This window comes from Tachypleus tridentatus, chromosome 6 (assembly GCF_004210375.1).
Source record: "Tachypleus tridentatus isolate NWPU-2018 chromosome 6, ASM421037v1, whole genome shotgun sequence".
Lineage (NCBI taxonomy): Eukaryota > Metazoa > Arthropoda > Merostomata > Xiphosura > Limulidae > Tachypleus > Tachypleus tridentatus.
Genome location: NC_134830.1, coordinates 86,798,792 through 86,815,778, shown reverse-complemented (window position 1 = coordinate 86,815,778; position 16,987 = coordinate 86,798,792). Strand labels below are relative to the sequence as shown.

At 35.6% G+C, this 16,987-nt stretch overlaps 1 protein-coding gene across 1 annotated transcript in view; it reads right to left on the bottom strand.

Moving 5' to 3' along the window:
• LOC143252961 (nucleoporin NUP42-like) overlaps positions 1-10,874 on the bottom strand; it is a 58,104-nt gene extending 47,230 nt beyond the window's left edge. The window contains exon 1 of the mRNA XM_076505915.1: positions 10,580-10,874. Within this exon, the coding sequence (XP_076362030.1) occupies positions 10,580-10,655 (76 nt within the window). The 5' untranslated portion in view covers positions 10,656-10,874. The remainder of the gene's footprint in view (positions 1-10,579) is intronic.
• Positions 10,875-16,987: the final 6,113 nt, after the last annotated feature.

The window sequence follows — 16,987 nt, the reverse complement described above, 5'->3', positions numbered from 1 at the left end:
AAAAACCAGGCAACATCACAATTGTTTTGTCCAGTCTGCAGTAGGAGGAGGGCCCCAACCAACCACATGTAAGGACTTATGTTGGCTGGTCGGTGCTATGCTGATCTAATACCAGACCACATGGGAACCAACTTCCAGGTGAGGATAGGATGAGTGAAAAGATAGCTGAAAGGATGAACTGCAAGCAATGGATTTGTTCAATCCAAAACCAGGTTGCACTGGGTAATTATCTTCAGGTTCTTGGCAGGAGAAGAGTACTTACCATCTACACCAATAGAACATACCACTCTACTCTCAAATTGGTCATGGTTAGGAGGAAGTCTCCATTCCAGCAGCTGGAAGAGGTTGGTGGAAAGTATGGATGAATGTAGCACTGCAAGACAGTACAGTTGGTGACCACAAAAATCATATTTAGAAAAACAGGCTGCATGCAGTTTATTTAAACAGAACCAGGTGGATTGGCAGCAACCCCAATACTACTTTACTCATGAAAGTCCATGCAGACCTTATTTATGAAGCAAAATACAAAACAACCTGTAGTGGTCCTGAGGAACACCTCTTATCTTCCATGAGCATTATAGTCCTACATGACAAGATAGTGCAGACTTAACAGTTAAATATGTCTGGACAGGCACCACTCATAACAGAGTATGACCCAGAAAAGTAGATAGGAACTACTGTAAAAGTGAAAGATAAAGTAAAAACTTACCTTGTCAGAGTCAGTAAGGGGTATAAAGAATGATAGAGGACACCAAACAATAAGTACAAGAGGAAGAGATTACCATATGATGCATGTAGTGTACAATATACATGAGGTGTAGTGCACGTTAGCCTGCAGAATTTTTTCTAATAGATGATATTAATGAGCAACCACAAAGAAAGTGAGATGCCACACCTGGTGACAAAAAATATGGAATATACAACAAGAATCTTCATATAATGATACAAAAGGGTGATTAAGAAGTGAGAGAAATTCCAAGATATTAAAAAATGAAAACACAATTCACAAAATGAAGCTGTGTGGGAAACATAATATTGCAGAGACTGAAAAGAAGATAATGTCCCCCTCATACACTGTTTATATTTTTTTGGGAAAAAAAAACTATGATCAAGATGAAAAAGGCCACACATATGATGATAAATATCATGAGTGAGAATGATACAAAGAGGAAGAGGCCAAAGATTCAAAGAAGGTAAAGAGCATAAAGAACAACAGTGAGATTCAAATCTGGAAGGGAAACTGAAAGCATCAGGTGAAAGTAACAAAAAAAAAAGAAATTACATGGGAGAAAAAAATGACAGAAAAGTATTGGACAATGCTGCTTTATAGCTCAAAAAGAGTAGAAACAGATAAACCACTGTCAAAAAGCCAAGTAATAGTCAGAACACTTAGTTTGAAAGGTGAGAAGTCACAACATAACAACTAATGATGGAAGATGCACTATGTATGCTGATAAACCAGCAAAGAGTGGAAGAGGTGAAAAGGAAGGAAAGCTTCTTACATAGAAATCCTGGACTGCCTCATAAAAAAGCAAATAAAACTCACATGTAATGACAGAATGTAGATATGGCAAAATGAAAAATGTAGGACTGAGATGATGAAAAGGGATTAGGAAAGAGGAAGAGTTATGGGATGAGATGACTGAAGGTGGATCAAGAGTGAAAACCACAGCTGCATAAGCCAGGATGGGAAAGTGATATTGATTGGTTGGTTTGGTGTTTTATGGTACAAAGCAACTAGGCTATCTGCTCCAAACATTTGGTACAAAGTTAAAATTAAAGTAAAATTATTAAAATTCATAAAAGGAAATTAAGGTAAAACAAGTCATAGTTTAATTTTTGAATTCAAAACACAAATAGCATTAAATCCAATTTTTACATCTGGCCCACAGTGGTAAGAGAAAAACTACAGTAATACAAATTGTAAAGGACTTTTACAAGTAGCATAGTTAGAATTATAACTCACCAGGTAGACAAATAGGCAAGTGTAATAACCACCATTAGCCATCTGAAGTTTGCCATTCCTGTCCTGGTTTCAAGGTATTTAACATTATGGCCATTTTCTAATTTCAAATCAAACAAAACGTACTTTGATTCTTAGAAGGGAATCACATTAAAAGAGGTCTAGTGTATAAATTTAAAACTTAAATATCATTAAAAGAAATAATGGCCTGTAAAAACTAAAAACATTTCTAAGGTGGACAGTTTCACCATCGCCAATAACACTGTCTAACGTTATGGATAAACCTTGGGACAGAATATGTTTAAAATGGTGCTGTTGTGGAGAGTCATAATGACAACAAGACAGCAAAATGTGGTTTTCTGTGACCCGAGTATTACATAGGAAACATATTGGTGTATCAGTCCCACATAAAAGAAAACAATGAGTTAAAAAACTGTGACCAATGCATAGTCTAGTTAGAACAACTTCGTCTTTCCGACCCTTACAGAAACAAGATGGCCAAAGTCCAATAGAGGGTTTTATTTGGAAAAGCTTGTTTTCACATTGCTCATTCCAAGTCAACTGGAAGAGACACAGCAATGATAGTGCCAGAGCAGACAGATTAAACTGTGGTGTCAGCAAACACATTCTCGCAAATACCAACATGGCCTGGTATCCAGAAAAACTGTATAGCAGTAGATGTTAAAGAGAAATGGGCCAGTTGGTTTTGAATATCGGCAAGAACATGGTTTGAACTAGCATGAAGCAATTCCAGGACCAGTAGAGAACTAAGTCAGTATAAATAGTGCAATTTGAGTATTGCTCAGCTTCTATGCGATTCAGGACAAGAGAAATGGCATACAGTTCAGCAGTGAATACAGAAGTTGTAGAGGGGATTCTGTGAGCAACCATGATCCATAACAAACCTTAGCATCTGATTTCAAACCATTTGCATAAATAGGAGCTGAAGGATGGTTTGAAAGATGTTCAGCAAATAAAATAACAGACAGTATTTCCAATCAGAAGTGTCTGTATTTCTTAGATGACTTAAAGATAGGTCACATTTGGAGACTGTAAGAAGCCATGGTGGGATAGGCTGACCAGTGGATACAGCAATGTTATCCAAGGACAGACCCAATTCATCCAGCTGCACCTGGATATGAAGGCCAAAAGGGGCAATGGCAGATCATCTGTTCTGAAAAAGCATGGCCCACCAAAGTTTCAAAGCATACAGTAAAGACAGTTGCAAAAATCAGAGGTGCAATGAAGGTACATGAGACTCTGTATATAAGCTCTGAACTGAGGAAGTGCAGAAAGCCCTGGTGCAGAGCTGAAGTCCCTGATGATGAACGGGATCCAGCATCCTTAAGACTTAAGTCCTGGCAGAACCATAGACCAATGATCCATAGTCTAGTTTTGATCAAATAAGAGCATGATATATCTTTAGCATAAAGCATTGATGTGCTCCCCAAGTGGTGGAAGAGAGGACACAGAGGATGTTCAGTGCTCTTGCACATTTGACCCATAGCTGCTTCATGTGTGGTATAAAAGTCAGCTTATAGTCAAAGATAAGCTCCTAGAACATCGTCTTAGGGACTACAGGCAGTACAACTTCACCAATACAGAGTTCATGCAAAGGGCATGCAAATGGTTTTAAAGAGAGAGAAATTAATGCCATTTTTTTTTATTCTACTTTAGTAAACAACTGAGGGCAGTTTGTAGTTGCTGCTCAACATAACTCATGTTCGATGACTGACACAAGATGTAAAAGTCATTGACATAGAGCCCATTTGCAGCAGTAAAATGGAGTTCTTCAGTGATGGCATTAACCTTTATACTGAAAATTGTGACACTCAAAACACAGCCTAGAAAAGTATGAAAAAGTGTTGAACCCACACAAACTTGGAACCACCTGTCCATTTAAACATGTTTAATAAAAAATGGCAAATGGCCATATAACCCATATATATGAAGGTCTCACAAAATTCTATACATCCATGTTGTATCCTAAACCTTCTCAATGCCAAAGAATATTGGTACAAGATGTTGTTTGAGAAAGGCTTTTCTGATTGATGTTTCAAGTCGAATCAGGTGGTCCATGGTGGAGCACTGTCGTCAGAACCTACACTGGGTGGGTGAGAGGAGGTTGTTTTATTTGAAGAACCAAACAAGATGAGCATTAACCATCCTCTCTGAGATCTTACAGAGACAGCTCATGAAAGCAATTGGATGGAAGTTTGAAGGAATCTTGGGATCTTTCCCAGGCTTAGAGAAAGGGAGAACAATAGCCTGGCACCAGGCATCAGGAAAAACATCAGAAGAATAGCAAGAGAAGCAGGAGATAGATGGTGCAGCATGTCATAGTGTATATCCTCAGGTCTGACCAATGTACTGTGAGACTAATGAAGGGCCAGTTTTAGTTCCATCAGTGTAAAGGGACAATTATGGTCATAGAGACAATTAGCTCAACATGAAAGAGGTGATTACTCTGCCCGAGTCTTGATGGCTAAGAAAGTGGAGGAAGAAACAGAAATGCTAGATACCTGGCAAAAGCTTTCACCTAGAGTATTGGTGATGCTCCAAGTATCAGCTACTTCCTGGCCATCAGAGAGCAGGATCGAGACGGGAACAGAATTATATTGCCCACTGGCCTTTTGAATCTGTGACTACATAAACACAAGACATATGGAGCCAATAACATTCCAAAAGGTAGACTGCAGAATTGAAACACCATACATTTGTGAACAAACTAAGAGTAAACATCTGGATGCAGTAGAAATAGGGATATGAAACTAAGAACCCAAATTCTTGATTTTAATCATTCACAGACATGGAATGAATGATCATCTGAGAGTGAAGAGAGACTCTGTGAGGAAACATGACAGTTTAATGAAGTGGCTGAGATTCAAAAGATTAATAACAGAATAACAGTCTGTGGACTTCTTGAGAACAATGAGCATACAGGAATAAAATGTGTAGAAGGGTGAAACATCTATTTTATAGTATTCTTCCTCAAGAGATTTCAAACTGCCTTGGAAAGATACTGGCAAGAAAGCATACCCTGAAGCAGGGTAAATAAATGAGAAGTGTAGATAAAGGAAGAAGAATAGAAAATATAAAAACAGTTATTCTGTTGAAACATGAAGAACTAAAGAATCCATGGTAAAAGGGCATCACAGATGAGCAAACCTTGACAGCTAAACTACACACAGTGTCAAAAGCCAGAGAATAGTCTTTGACTAAGCTGGCAATGGAAATTGCTGTGATGAGCAATTTGGTGATTTGCAGAGAAAACACAGGAAGGTGGTATTGGCAAAGGGAAGGTCACAGGAAGTGAAGGAACTTTCCACAAATAAACTTATTACAATAAAAGAGAAATAAAAATAAAATATGTTAATACAGTAGCAAAGAGGTAAAATAAACAGAACACAAAGCACTGAGAAAAAATTTTAATATGACTATACACTTGAATGCCAAACTGAGAAGTAATAATGGGACTTTACCATATATAGTAAGTCAACTGTACAAAAAAAGATACACCATACTCCGATTGGCAGAGGGTTGTCACATGCTCACTAGAATACTCCAGTGCAGCTATACTTTGTGTAATCATGTGAGGGTAAAAGCATTGAAAATCACATATTCAGAGGGAAGCACATGTCAAGTAATGCAATTACATGAGAGGTATCACACCTGGAATAAGCACTGTGGTGGTTAATATTGGTAAAATACATACAATACTTTTTTTGCCATCACTTAGAAAGAAATGAGTGTAGTAAGGTGATGGTACATAGGCATAATAATGATCTTGAAAAGTACTAGACAAAATCAGTATATTTGATTAAACAATGGAAATAGTCAATGGAAAATGTCTTCAATGTAAAATGTTAGTTAAAGGAAAATCACAATGAAGAGAACTTGAAGGAAAGTTCTGACTTCCACACTTAAAACTTAGTATCATTCTCTGATATAATCAAGAAAACTAGCAAAAGAAAGGCTACCCAATGAATTGAAAAGAAAGGATAAAACAATAAATGTCAAAAGTTTTGTAAATACCATGAAAAAAAAATCTAAAAGCAAACATTGCTGAGGAAAGAATGAACCTACATTCATTATTAGTGCTCATGGGAATTACTGTGTGAGGAGGATATGTCACCTTTCTACTGGTCGAGAAGATAGTATTATGTTAATTACATCATTGGTTGGTGCAATATACCATTAACACACATAGGGATAGAAGTTTTGTTCAAGGCTTGCACCATGTGCATAATTTCACAAAGTACTGTGAGCAAGGTAATAGCTCTTTGTGGTGCATAGAGGTGAGTAACATTCTTGAGTTACCATTACGGCAGGAGGCTTTTCTAAATCTCATATGTGGATAATAGATATTGAGGAAGACTGCATATTTGACTGACTTTATGTGAAGACATGGTTGTGAGGTTATGCTAGATTCATATAGCTTCACAGTGTATGCCCACAAAATCATTGTGTACTACATGAAAATTACTACACCAGAGTTTGAATTTCTTATGGCATGGAAGGCAGTCATATCACCAAGAAGTAAAAGATTCAGACCAAACCTTGTGAGGAATAAATTTACATCTAGTAAATGGTCCATAATAAAACCAAACACTTCAGCATATTCTAATGGTTGAATGAGCTCCCACAGATCTAAAGAATAAAGATTTTACTGTTAGGGCCATGAACACACACACAAAAAACAACAATAAATTAGAATGAAGTCTGGGTGGAATACTACAAGTTGTGAAGATATATTGTTTGTAGTTCTACAGTAAATAACACCATTAGTAGTCACCTTTGAGGCAAGATATAGGAAATGTAATGTAAAATTCTCAGATAAGAACAGCAGTTTATCACCTCATGACAGCTGTACCAACAAATCTGTACAGGTCTTGCAATTGATTAGTGCTGTAGATTATTTAAAGATTTGTTTATAGAATATCAAGACATATGTGAAAGTGAACCTTATGGTTTAGGCCAAACAAATATCTACTGACAATGAAGTGGCAATATATCAGCTGGCCAGACAGCTCCTACTTGCAAAACATGCTGAATCTTTCCAAAGGAATAGAAGCAGAAAAAGAATAAAAGAGTAAAAAAAAGCAGTATCTATTCACAGGCATTACTTACTGTTCGATTGCATCCACAAGAACCACCTCTATTTTGGATGCTTTATCTGAATCAAAATAGTTTACAACATTGATTATTAACAGTGCATATTCCAAGTGCAAGTTGATAAAGCAAGGAGAAAGAATATAGTATTTAATGCAGGAAATGGACTGTGACAATTTATTGTCACTACTTGAACAATGCTAAATGTATATAATGGAGTGTGTTCTCCCTGAAGTACCCTGGAACATCATGTTCATTTAATTGGAAAACATAATTACACATGGGAAAACCTTTGATAATGCTTATGTTCAGTCACTGAAACTTCTGGATCAGTTAAAGAAAGAGACACATAAGCTGAATCCCAAAATGGGTAAGATGTTCTGTCAACAGGAGTTTCTTGGGATGCATGTTCATCAGAGAGAGAGATTGCTTACAGACCCTTCAAAGATTAACTCTGTCAAGAACTAGATATTATCAAAGAACCTCCCATGAGGCAAAAGGATTTCCTGAACTTTGCTCTTACTAATGCAATTTTGTGAAATCATTCTCTGACTTAACTTGTCCTATACACATTACTTGGAAAGCCAAATAACTATTGTTAGTATGCAGATTGTGAGCAAACATTCAGTAAGCTAAAACAAATTAACCATTCTAACTGATTATAATTATAATTAAGGATTTACTCATATAAAATACAGATTTTACAATAGGAACATAAAAACAAATATGAAAAAGACCATATAACTGCCTTCAACAGCAATGTAATTAATGTTACAGAAAAGAGGTACTGTACAACTTCAAAAGAGCTACTAAGTGTTGTTTAAATCCTATGTCATTGCGAGACAAGATTTTTCCCTATGAAAAACCATTATTGGAAAGAAAAAATGTAATTGGCTCACTAAAAATGTAAAAAAGAAAATCAAGAATAACTGACTTTAGTTTTAAAATGTTATAATTTAACATTATAAGGAGTACTTATATAACTATGGGAAGGCTAGGAATTTGGTCAACAACAAGAAATCATGAAATGCAAAATAAGCTCTTCCCAACTCTATGCTTTTGAAATCACTAATTTGCTCATATTCATTTGTCAATGGTACATTAAAAAGTAAGTAAAAGGTTAAAATATGAATAAAACCCTTAAATAGTGTTAACTGCAAGGTATTTGTTTAAGAATACTAGAGGCTGAGCTTATGTCTTCTCACATATTTTGAGTTGTCTTGAATCATGTACATAATAATCCATTAATAAAATGTTTACAATTTAAAAATCAAAATGAAATAAAGTAGCAGAAGCAAAAAGATTTTTCTCCATGACTTTTGGTTTGATTTGAAATTCATACAAAGCTACATGAAGGCTATTGGCACTAAGTGTACCTAATTAAGTTTAATTAAGCAGTGAAAGACTAGAGCAGTGGTGCACATTCCTTTTGAGTCAATGGCCACAAACAGACTTCTCGTAACCATTGGGGGCCACAAAAAAGTGAAGATTAAAATCGTCCCACAGTTGTTTCACACAAGATGGACATCACATTTAAGAACACACAAATAACGATTACATTAAAGAGTTTGCACATTATTTTAAGAAATGTTATGATATGTCAAGTGTCACAAAGTCAGTGCGATGGATGGCGCTGCATGTCATCTACGAGCTTAGAAATGTCCGGCTTGATGTTTGGTGTTGAAAGGCTCAAGACTACTTCCAGATGATCATCAGTCAGCTGATTACGAGTGTTGTTTTTGTTCAGTTTTAAATGCGAGAAAGCCTGTTCGCAGCAGTACGTGCTGCCAAACATGCTGGTGTGGACAAGTGTGTTCTCTTTCAGATTAGCAAATGTATCAGGCAACATTTTGTAGGAGTCATGCAAACTGTTTTCTCTGTAAATAGCCTGCAGTTCATCAGATGCCTGGAGATCAGTAAGTTCGAGCTGATATTCTGCTGACAAGTCATCCACTGACATACTGAACAGATCAGCAAAAAGTTTCATCAACAATCTGCATTGGTCAAAGTCCTGAAACCGTGAGTTGAAGGATTGAATCAAGGTATCTAGCTTCCCAACATAAACTTGTGTGTCAATGTCCTGATTCTTCTGTAGCTGTAGCTTGCTGCCAGAACAACTGCAACTTCATTCTAAAAGCTGAGATGTGATTTGCAAGCTGACAGACAAGCTGATTTTTGCCTTGCAACTTCAAATTCAGATCATTCAAGTGTTGTGTCATGTTGACCAGAAAGGTCAATACCTATCATATTGATGAAGAATATTCATAACATTCATAAACTGTTAACTAATGATGAATACACAATAAAACATATTATCATAAAAGAAGTGTAGAAACAAAGCATAAACATAATTATATAAAATGATAAAGTTACTGGGCTACAGAATATTTTCTCAAAGGATTTATTGGAGGTTAAAGATTGGGTATGCAAACCACTTGTTACTTTTTTTTTTTTTTGCAAGTCCTCGAATAGTTAGCAGGTTCCAAAGGATTGGAAGTCAGCCAGTGTTACTTCTTGTATGAGGAAGGTGTTAAAATTGTTTTGGTAATAAATCACTAATCAATAGTGAGAAATATTTTTCAAAAACTAATAAAAAAATAAATTCATCTCAAGAGCTGTGGAGGGCATGTTGGCTCATTCATAAAAAGTAAGCAGTAGATAGTTACTAATGGAGTTCAGTCAAATTGGATTAATGTAATGATTAGTGTATTTAAGAAATATCCTATTGTGAGTGGTATGGCAAGTTGGATTTTAAGTTATACTTTCAGAAATACTAAAGTCTAAAAAAAATATTATAATCTTATTGTACAGATTACTGGTTAGACCATATTTGAAGCATTGTGTTCAGTCTTGAGCTTCTTTTCTTAGGAAGGGCACTGAGTTATTAGAAAGAAGAGGACAGCTACTAGGGAGATGACTGGAACTGAATGGTTGTAATATCAAGACAGGTTCAAATCTTTGAAACCAAAAAGTTAGTGGGGTCCTTTGAGAAGTATCTTTTTAAGATTAAGAAAATTGATTACAGTGATGCACCACAACTTAGTGATAATAAAAGGATGAAGAGACACAAATATATATTGTGAAATGACACAAGTCATCTTCACCTAAGATGTTTATATTTTCTCAATAGGTGACTGGCCTATGGATTGACTTACTTTCAGATAGCATACATAGCCAACTTAAGTTATGAAGAGTTTGCTAAATACTTAAATATTATATGTACTGTATAGAATAATCTAGGTGGAGCAGAAGATCCCTATACCCTACTGTCCTTAAAATTTTCTGTTAAGCTCTATGATACAAAAACGAGTTAAAAACATGAACTTCAACTTATGCCAATCTTTAAAAAAACAAACAAACTTTATTTTACTCAGTTTATTGTATAAAACATATATCATAATTCATTATTATATACATAATAAATTGATATTCAAAATATACCTTTGATTTGTGTCAAGGGTCTATAACTATCACTAGTACTAACAGTAGGAATACTGATATTACCTGTAGGAAGGTGTTCGTTCCAGCATTTGCTACCATAACGACAGTTTCCTTGTAAATAAAATCGACATATGACCATTATAGACTTAAAATATGTTTTAATGCCCTTTAATCGGCATACATTTATTAATACTAATACTAATACTACAACACATTTGTTGATAATTGTCTTTCTGCGAGAGCCGCTCTAGTGGTGGTTATGACCAAGTTGTTTCTGACCACAGTCATTTGTAAAATAATTATCAATAACTTATCAATCTAGGCTACAAATATAAATGAGAACTAAAATTAACCCACTGAGTAATACATATGACGTAATATATAATTTGTAAAGAATTTTCTTTATTTCTCCTTCAGATAGAGCGTGTGTTATTATAACATGTTAATATTATAATAATAACTGACAAGTTTTCTACTAACATTTCGTACATTCATCTTGTTTCAACTTCAACTAAGAGAATAATGTATATAATGTAGCTCAATCTTATACTTTTTACAACTTGTACAAAGTGTTTATTGCTGAACAGCCTTAGTATGGTGTTACGTTTATAATTATAAACTTGTAACTTCGAGGTCAATGATGCCAAGTCTAGCGAGAAAAAAAAAAAAAAAGCGTCACTGTCGCTCAACAAAAGTGGTATGTCAGATACAAAGAAGCCTCAAAAATCAGCACTGACTTTCTGATCTGCTCTTTCATGACTTTCCCATAAAACAGTGATTTGCATGGCTTTATTAGAATATATAATATGGCAAGTAAGCGGACCACAAAGTTTGCGGTTAAAGGGATGTTTTCAATTGAACAAGTTATGTTAGAATGATTCTAAAAATTCAATAATATGTAAACTATTTATTGATCAAGTCAATCACTAAAACCACCTCTACAACAATTTAATGTGTTTTGAAGTCAGCCGTTACACAATCAAACGCTCAAATAAAAGACCACAAAATAAAAAAGCCCTAAACTGCAACCCACAACTCTAAAAAAAAGTCAAGTGACTTAAAATAAAAACACAAAACAAATAAGCGGAATTAAGCTAGTTACAGATTTAGTAACAAGCTAAAACCAAAACCTCACTGAAAACAAGTATAGTACATATATACTAAAATATAGATAAGAAATCCGTAATAAAACATTTAAGTAACTACAAATTTGATCGCTTAGCATACGAAACAGTAAACGCATGGCTGATCAGAAACTACCTACAAATATTAATATACCTTACAACACAATTCTCAATCTTATTAATTTGAGAAATAAAGGAATTGGGAGACAAAACTATAAAAAGAAAAAGAAACTAATCCTAAACAATATAGTGTTCTAAAATTAAACCAATTCTCAATTAAACAACGACAACTGGCTTAACTCCACTTCATTAAAGATACAGTTAGATGAAATAAACGCTAGTCAAACACGTTTTAAACGCAAGCTATCAACTCTATTGTCCCTTAAAGCATTGTTGCACTATTACGAAAAGACTCCGAAATGTTCCAACAAGCAGTCACCATAGGAAATTATATAAAATTTCAGTAAAAAGCTTTGTCATTATTGGCGAAAGGTACAAACTTTGCCTTAAATAGAAAACTTTCAGACAATACGCTTCTAGAAATTTTGACATTACTTTAAAGAACTATATAAAGTGTCTGATGGAAAGAATATTATGCAGCTAAAGAAAAAATAAACGTTTCAGAACTCTTCTCACAGAAAATTTTAAAAAGAACAAGCGAAATATCTGAAGATACTCCAGGCAATCGTCGTCCATCTTCTATTAATCAAGATCATATAGGTGACACATATCACCAAGAAGCTAATCAGAGTAACATATCAATTAGTAATCACCAACTGGATTCTCAAAAATGTCAACAGCCAAAATATTAACAGCTATAGAGAAAAGAACTCGTTTCTACGACACAAAGTAAAAACAAACAAACAAAACACTGTATTAAACAAAACTCCAACCAAGATGATGGAAGGAGAAGCCAGAAAGATATTTAAACATCTAAAAAAAGAAAGCACCTTGCCTGAAAAATTACTAATGGAATTAAAACACTCCCCATCTGTATAATTGAACAATACTGAATCTCTAAGGGCCATAAACAAAACTTATCTTTAAGCCAAATAGTGCCATCTTATGACCCTGCATCAGAAATCACATCTTGATTACTAGATCAACTATTTAAATGACGTTTAAAGTATTTTCAATCACATTTAAACAAAACAAAAGGCCTCTTAGAAAATATGCACTCTTATACATAAACAATATGCGCTGATCCCATTCGGTTTTCATTAAGCATAATTACTTTCTACCCATCCATACCCGAAGAAGAAACACATATAATCACTAACTTTATATATTCGCTTGATACACGCATTTTTGAAGCAAATATCACATTCGAAACCATCCACACAGTACTTAATTTTTTTTCTGTACGATTGTTATTTTGAATTTTGAGACACTTTTACAAAACGTAGAAACAGGTAACAGAGCAAAGTCATATTTCCAATCATATTCACACCTTTGACACAAAATAAAACAAAGTTTAATTTCAAAAGTGTGACAGAGGAGCTCTTACGTATTATTATTTATTTCGGGCGAGTTTCCAATTTATTACGTCATGTACATTAGGTATTACTATTTCAAATAACCGGAAATTTAGATTTGAGTTTAGTAGTAAATTAAACGTTAATATGTTTTAAATTTATGTAATTCGCCAACAGTATTGATACACACAATATCCTTTTTTAACATAAATATACCTTAATATAGAAACATGAAAATAATGCAATTTATAGTAACAGTTATTATTAATAGTTATTACAAATGATGGTTTATATAGAGCAGTTTTTACAAACTTTCAGAGGATACCGAGTCTAGAACTGTATGTTTTATCGACAACCCAGATGCACGACAAAAGCAATTAATTCTGGATTGATATTGTTGAACCTCGTTTAAGCTAACAATGTCTTTTATAGCGAGCTTCCAACTGGTTAGAAGGTCACTTCTTCCAGCAAAGATGTCTTCGTAGAAATAATGACGTCCAAACTAATCCATTGAAGTTAAATGGTTTGTAACGTTCAAAAACGTTTCTGGTCAAATTCTGTAGTTTTGCTATTAATAGATGCAAATCACAATTATAACTTCATAGGCCTATAGCACACTAACCTTAGCTATCTAACAGTATTCTCTTCCGTCTTTCGATTAGCCACTTTTTATAAGAATCACGCGAGTTTGTAGAAATTTCGACAAAGTTCTCGCGAGCTTTCGTGAAACAAGTATTGTCGAATTTTTACTCTCAAGAACGTTCTAGGCATTTCGAGGACAGGTGGGGCTTGTGCAATACACAGTTAAGAATATACGTTACAGGAAAAAAGAAAACTATACAGAAACAAACATAGGCACTAAAATAAATGTATAATAGTAAATCTGTTACAGTACATCGAGCCATATTTGATGTATGGAACTATGGAAAAGAAATACATCAGTAGTTTTACTATTTCTTAAATAACTTCTTCCACCCATCAGTCAGTTCCACACTAAAACTACCCAATGCAAATTAAACTTAACATTCTTAAACATAACTCTGAAAATCCAAGACACACAAATACATGTAAAAGAATCTAAGAAGCTGATATTTTTCCATTACAAATCACACCACCCAGACCAACTCAAAAGGGAAACAATGAAAATAAAAAATTAGAAACAATAAATAGAAATTGCTCCACGCCAAATGCTATTCAAACAGTACAAAAAGATTTTGAAATGCTGCTATTACGAAACGAATACCCCAAATCAGCGACAACGTTTTCAAATCACCAAAAATAACATATGAATAACAAAGATCACTTTGAAAAACAACAGCAACAAAAAAAGGTATACACGAAAACGCCCACAATGAACATTCTTTTAGTACAGTGGTTCCCAACCGGTGGGTCGCAACCCCACAGGGGGTCGCGAAGCCTTGGCAGGGGAGTCACGTAGCCTTGTTAGAAGTAGCTTGGGATAACATTAATTTTATTTCATCAATTACATTTTCATGCTCTTACATTTTTTTTTGTTTCTGTGCAAAGCAAAACGTGTGCTACGTTAGTTCAATGTCATTAGGTGATATTATGGGTGTATGTATGCGTGTCTGTGAGTAAATGTGTATGTGTCTGCAACTGTATGTATGTGTGTACTAGTGAGTAGCGAGTATGTGAGTGCACGCGCATGTACATATGCTTGTGTATCTGTTTAGCTGTGATTAAGTGTGTGTGCGCTCGCTGTCGACACGTGAGTCACATGTCCGTTGCTGATTGGTGGATGACGAATCTCGCGACTGGCCACGCTCCCTTCCCTCCCAATACTTACCCCATCATTACTCTATCTGCACCCCCCACAAGTAGTCAGTGTAAGATCTACAGTTGCCAAAGCGTTCATTATTCAACATTTTTATTTTATTTTAACAAGGAGATAAGTAAGCAGTAGAGGTGAGTTGTGTCCATGGCTAAACGGCGCAGATACTCAGAATGCTACCTCAACATTGGCTTCACCACTGTGCTCGCCAACGACGGCATCGAGAAACCACAGTGTGTTTTGTGCCATGCTGTCCTGAGTGCAGAGTCAATGAAACCATCAAAACTCAAGCGTCATCTCGAGACGAAACATCCAGAACACGCAAAGAAGGGTTTGGATTTCTTCAAACGGCATGAACGGTGTCTTAAAAGCCAAAGAATCAATAGAAGTTGGTCGTTTCAGCAGCAGAGTGCAGTCGTAGTGGAAGCTTCATATGAGATTGCATTCGAAATTGCTAAACAAAAAAAGCCTCAAACCATTGGAGAAACACTTCTTAAACCCTGCATGATGAAAGTAGTAAATCTTATTCTTGGAGAAGCCAGTGCAAAGAAGATGCAGCAAGTATCCTTGTCAAATAATACTATACAGAGGCGCATTTCTAAAATGTCTATGGATGTGAAGGAACAGGTTTTGACTGAAATCAAGGGTTCCCCTTTGTTCTCCTTTCAGCTCGATAAGTCAACAGATGTAAGTTCATGTTCTCAGTTGCTTGTCTTCGTGAGATACATTAATTCAGGTGATATCAAAGACGAATTCTTATTCTGCAGTGCACTTGAAACCACAACAAAAGCTGATGATGTCACGGAAAAAGTTTCAACTTTTTTTCAAGACGAAAATCTTCAATGGGAAAACGTTTGTGGGGTTTGTACGGATGGGGCACCGGCTATGCTGGGATCGAAATCAGGATTCCAGTCGAGAGTGAAGAAGCTAGCACCTCAAGCAAAGGGCATCCACTGCATGATTCACCGATATGCTCTCGCCAGTAAGACTCTCCCTGCCTCTCTGCAGGAAGTGCTTGAATCTGTAATCAAAATTGTAAATTATGCGAAGACTCAAGCACTCAACGCTCGCCTATTCAAAGAACTATGCAAAGACATGAATGCTGACCACGAAGTCCTTCTCTTCTACACAGCAGTACGTTGGCTGTCGAAAAGAAACGTTATTAATCGTGTCTTTGAAATGAAAGATGAAATAAAGCTATTCCTGGTGACTCAAGAAAGGAAAGATTTTGTAGCTCACTTCGAAAATGAAGCATGGAATAAAAGGGTTGCGTACCTAGCCGACATTTTTGACCAGCTGAACAAGCTCAATTTGAAGCTTCAAGAAAGGGAAACACATGTTCTCCTTTTTCAAGATAGTCTTCGGGTCTTTGTTTCCAAACTGCAGAACTGGCGTCGGAAAACCAATCTTGGAAACATCGCTATGTTTGAAAAACTTTGTGGAGTGACGAATGAGTCTCAGATCCAACTGGATCAGTTCCTCAAGGATGAGATTACCGAACATCTTCAGTCTCTAGAAAAGGAAGTCGAGCGTTACTTCCCTGAGCTATCACAGGAACAGGGGGCCCTGGTAAGGAACCCATTTTGTACTGAACTTGATGTATGCAGCATCCCAGATGATATCCAAGATGAATTTCTGGATCTAAGGAACGATTCTTCAGCTCGTGATCTCTTCAAGGTGAAATCCGTGACTCAGTTCTGGTGCGCTATGTATCAGTCATACTCCAAAGTCAGCATGATAGCTTTACGTGTCCTTGTTCCATTTGCTTCTACCTACTTGTGTGAGGTAGGATTTTCCACTCTTGTCAATATAAAAACAAAGAATAGGAACAGATTGGATGTTGGAGATGACATGAGACTGGCTCTAACAAACGCTCGGCCACGAATTTCAAAGCTTGCTGCTGAAATGCAACATCAGGCATCTCACCAGCTGGGTTGGATAGCTGTTCAAACCTATGTTAATATTATTTTAAGAAATATATGTTCTTTTTGTGAATTCAGGTTGGACCAATGTGATTTAAGTTGCTAATAAATAATTACAGAAATTTTAAATATTTTTTTTAGATGTTTCTTTCCCTCTC